The 5,000-nt window shown below is 45.2% G+C and overlaps 1 protein-coding gene across 1 annotated transcript in view; it reads left to right on the forward strand.

Annotated features, from left to right (window-relative positions):
- LOC110004136 (sphingosine kinase 1-like) overlaps positions 1–5,000 on the forward strand; it is a 35,418-nt gene that overhangs the window by 22,134 nt on the left and 8,284 nt on the right. The window contains 3 exon segments of the mRNA XM_065959852.1: positions 4,798–4,829; positions 4,831–4,893; positions 4,972–5,000. The exon segment at positions 4,972–5,000 is cut by the window's right edge and continues 87 nt beyond it. Of these exon segments, the coding sequence (XP_065815924.1) occupies positions 4,798–4,829; positions 4,831–4,893; positions 4,972–5,000 (124 nt within the window).

Here is a 5,000-nt window from a genome sequence, read left to right on the forward strand (position 1 = left end):
TGCTGAGTTAAGAGTTCATCAGTATTAACTCATCCATTCATACACATTCATACACTGATGGTAGAGGCTGCTGTGTAAAGAGTCCATCAGTATTAACTCATCCATTCACACACTGATGGTAGAGGCTGCTGTGTAAAGAGTCCATCAGTATTAACTCATCCATTCACACACTGATGGTAGAGGCTGCTGTGTAAAGAGTCCATCAGTATTAACTCATCCATTCATACACATTCACACCCTGATGGTAGAGGCTGCTGAGTAAAGAGTCCATCAGTATTAACTCATCCATTCATACACATTCACACACTGATGGTAGAGGCTGCTGAGTAAAGAGTCCATCAGTATTAACTCATCCATTCATACACATTCACACGCGGCTGATACAGAAACTGGAGTAATTTGGGGTTCAGCGTCTCGCCCAAAGTCACTCCAACATTCAAACTGCCACTTAGCTGCTCTACCTCTGTTTACATCCTGGTAAAAGAACAAACAGATTTGGTCGCTATAGCTCGTTTATGTTTATAGATTCACCAAATAAAATCAGGTCGTGTCAGCATTTCCAATATGGTGACCGCCATTCTCTGGCTTCAGAACGCCTCTCCTGAAACCATCGGGTGACCCCACTGAGACTACGTCCGTGCTTTATGTAGTTTAGGATTTTTCCAGAATAACTTTTTGGCCTGATGCGCCCCCTAGTGGTTGTGATGTTACCTCTAGGTGTATACAATGCACCAGTTTAACTCCGACCTGCAGTCTCACTTCTTCTTTAAAAACATGCATCCCCTGTCCCTCCTCGGGCGGAGACCAGAGGCCAGTAATGAAGCAGAGATCTGCATGACTGTAAAGAGTTAGTCACAGTCCACAGACTCTGCCCCGCAGGGAGAGACTCAGCTGGACAAAACTGCTGCTGCACTACGCCTCCTCTCTCCTCCTGTTACCCTCCTCTCCTGTCCTCTGCACCAGCAGACAAAAAAATCACAACAGCCTCTCTCTGTCTCTGTCTTACCTCCGTCCCAACATCCCTCAGTGATGAGGAGGGCTGCATACTAAAACAACTCTCAGCTCTTCCTACCTTAGTTTACAGCCTCTGCATAGATGAGGAAATGTGATGTGACTGGACTGATAAAGAGGAATTGATTCTTTTATCCTGCAGAGTTTGTGGAAGAGAGGACGAGAAATCAGATCCCTCTCCAGAGAACTGTGTGTGTGTGTGTGTGTGTGTGTGTGTGTGTGTGTGTGTGTGTGTGTGTGTGTGTGTGTGTGTGTGTGTGTGTGTGTGTGTGTGTGTGTGTGTGTGTGTGTGTGTGTGTGTGTGTGTGTGTGTGTGTGTGTGTGTGTGTGTGTGTGTGTGTGTGTGTGTGTGTGTGTGTGTGTGTGTGATTGATTACTGCATTGTTCTTCTCTTGTGTTGTAAAGTTACACAATGGCAGCTTTAAAGTGGAGAACGTGGTTTTTATTTACACAGACGCATAAAAGGAATAATTACATCCTGGTCTGTGAGAGGCAGAGTGATGTTGTAAACTGAGACGTGGAACATGAATATTGGATTTGGGGTTTTTCTGTTACGGCTTCACAAAACGTGCAGAGGTCAGGGAGAGAGCAGCTTCTCAGGGGTCTGAAGTTGAGCAGAATTATAGTGTGCTAACTTCAACAGGTTTCATAACCAAGTCTCTATTCTCACATTTCTGTAGTACAAGACACGATATACACCAAGCAGGTTGATCAGTAGATTTTTATACATGTGAGCTTTTTAGGATTATTAAATATTAAAGGAGCAGTATGTTACTCTGACACCTAGTGTTTAAAATGGGTACTGCAGTCCAAATTCTAAACATTGTAGAGAGCTGTCTCCCCCCCCCCCCCTCCTCTCTAGAGTGGATGCTCACTCAGGTCACCATGTGGTGGACTCTGAAGCTTCAGTGTTTATCCAGCTCTGCATGGGTCTGTAAACCTTTCTGTGTTCTAACCTCTCTCCATTTTTCAAAAGCATCTCCAATATTGATCCTAGTTTGAGCACGTTTCTGCTCGTGGAGCTTATTAGAAACATGCAGAGGCTTTTTAGGTCGGGTACAATCACTTCTATCTGAACCACTTCTCTTGCCCGCTTCCATCGCTGCAACACCTGTTGACCTGATAACTGCTCTCATATCTGACAAACCGAGGGGCGTCCAAAACGGCCGTATGGGGGTCGCCTTAAAACCACCTACCTTCTCTGGTCCAAAACAAATCCAGAGCATTCAGGAGGACATACTGGCTGCTGCATTGTTGTCAGAGAAGCCAGCACTTCAACATAGCATGTTTCCTTAATGTCTGACCAGATAGTAAGCTCACTTTATGATTTCACTGATTGCTCCTTTAATCTTTAACACCAGGACACGGCGTCTCTTTGTTTATCATCTCAGTGAAGAAAATTCTCAAATCTCTGCCTCAGCGTGTGTGGATAATAATACGCTCTGTATGCATAATTAACCCACTGCTGTTAACAGCGTCCTTGGGGTACACCTTCTGTTTTTCTGTCAAGGTTTGCAGCAGTTAAGAAATAATTAGGATGAGCACCTGCACGCTGTAAACAACAGGTCGGCCCTTTGATCTCGCTGCGTTGTGATAACCTGATGGTTCAGATCAGTCTGGTCAAAAAAATATCAGCTGCAGGAATAGTCGGCTCAGATACAAATGGATTATGACTGGAGCAACAAGGTATTATTTTGGGCTTTTTATGCCTTTATTGTAGAGACAGGACAGTGGATAGAGTCAGAAACTCTCAGGGATTTGAACCCTGATGCCTGCTCTCGAGGACTTAACCCTCAGTACAAGGGGCGCATGCACTAAAGGTTAAGCTATCGGCGCCCCAGATATGAGGGCTTTTTATAAAACATGTATTTGCAGAAGTGATCAGTCTGTCCTCTGATAGGTTGTTCCATTTTTGTCTTTTATTCGAAGGCGTGGAAGAAGAGAAGTGCTGTTAGGCAGTTTGGCACTTTACATAGTCCATCCTCTCCGTCTTTTACCTGCTCCACTTTTCAGAAAATGTGTGCTCAAACAGGCCGTTTGGAGATTTTCCCTTCATGACATCACAAAGGGCAGTAACCCCTCCCCCAGGTGGGTGACACTCCCACAGCTAGGTGTTTGTTCTGCCCTCTGAGTCTGCCTTCTCACCGTAAACAATAGGACATGGAGCGAGAAAGCACAGAGTACACCCCAAGTCCTTCCAGAGAGGGGGCGTGGTCAAACACAGCTCATTTACATATTTAAAGGTACAGACACAGAAACAGCCTGTTCTGAGCAGGGCTGAAATAGAGGGGTTTATAGACATGATCAAATACAGGATCAGAGTGGATTTAGAACAAGAAACACACACGTTTTGAGGAGCTCTGACACTTATTTACACTGGTTGAAGAGGAGGAGAGTATGTCACCTTTAAAGCTGGGACGTTAACTTCCTGTTATGTGGTAATTAAGTGGTCTCGGTCAGAGATAAAGACTGATAGTTGTTTTAAAATATAAGAGACCATAAAGAGAGCTGCTTTGAAAGATGGTTAAAGCCTGCAGTGTTGCAGAGCCTCGGCAGGTGAAGGTGTGGAGTGAGTTGTGACAGTCGGCTACACTTGACTGACTTTGCTTCACACTTCAGAGCGCTCCGTCGGCCCTCTCCGGCTTCTTGTCTGACTCCACACGATCCCTGTGTGACCTCTTTACTACCCCTCTCAGCTAGTGAAACAGACTATCGGTCGTCGAAGCCGGCTGTTACCAGCGTCCCACTCCATCAGATCATTAATCTGACAGAGTGCTGCTGGGTAATTAAATTGTTCTAATCTAATTGGCAGCGTGCTAGACGCTTCATTTAAGACCATAGATCAGCTTTCCCTCCCACGGTGAGACTTCAGTTCTCCAAACTGGACTACAAGGGGGACCAGGACTCGTTGGTCTCCTGATACCTGAAGTCCTGTTGTGTTCATGATTTAAAGAAGACAGACGTTTCACTGTCAGGTGTGAGGTCGTCATACTCTGACTCATGTCGATACCATGTGTTTTAAAACGATGCTCTCTCCCTTGTTTTAAGGATCTATCTAAAAGTATCCAAGCTTAAAAACTTAAAAAGAGAGAGTAGCCATCTTCAGACCGCCGTTTCAAGCCGCAATATTTACGCCCCTGTGACGTTTCGCCTTCAGTCTGAATGTTGCAGAAAAGCAGTCTGAAAAAAAAAACATTCTTAATTGCACAAATTCAATTCATTGGCAATATTTTGAGTGCTGCGTCCCCCTCTATCCCCCCTTCATGGACGGCCTCACAAACCGGCATCAGTATGGTTTGATTTTTTTTTACCAGTATTAGTTCTAAGTTTTAAAGTCTGTTGTCATGACAACCCTATTCATGTGTAACTCGAGCTCCTGAGAGCAGAAGCCTTCAAAAAAACGTCCTTGAGTGAGAAAAACAAAATGCATTTCACAACTCCATTAGGGCTGACCGTGACCTCTGACCTCTGAGTATTGCAGTTAAAAGAGCAATTTCTGCTTCCTGCCTCCGCTCAGAGTATCACACTTCATACGTCTCTCATACAGGAAACACCGACCTGCAGGCACCACGGACAGTTTGAATCATGGACGTAGTCTCAGAGACATTTTAAACGGGACCTAATGTGGAGCCTCTAGTGAACATTTGAGGAACTGCAGTTTTTTCCATCTTTTCATTGGTTTCATTTTTCTTGGCTCTCACATATCTCAATCTAAGATATCTAAGATGTGTGTGTGTGTGTGTGTGTGTGTGTGTGTGTGTGTGTGTGTGTGTGTGTGTGCTTCAGAGCATCAGAACCACGCCCGGGAGCTGGTGAGGGGAGGCCGACCTGTCGCAGTGGGACGCTTTGGTCATCATGTCGGGGGATGGACTCTTGTTTGAGGTACAGGGACAGACACACCTCACTAGTTTTCATGTATTCCCGTCTGTGTGTTTGAACGTGTCTCTCTGTGTCTGACAGGTGATTAACGGTCTGCTGGAGAGAGAGGA

The sequence above is a fragment of the Labrus bergylta genome, chromosome 1 (genome assembly GCF_963930695.1).
Source record: "Labrus bergylta chromosome 1, fLabBer1.1, whole genome shotgun sequence".
Lineage (NCBI taxonomy): Eukaryota > Metazoa > Chordata > Actinopteri > Labriformes > Labridae > Labrus > Labrus bergylta.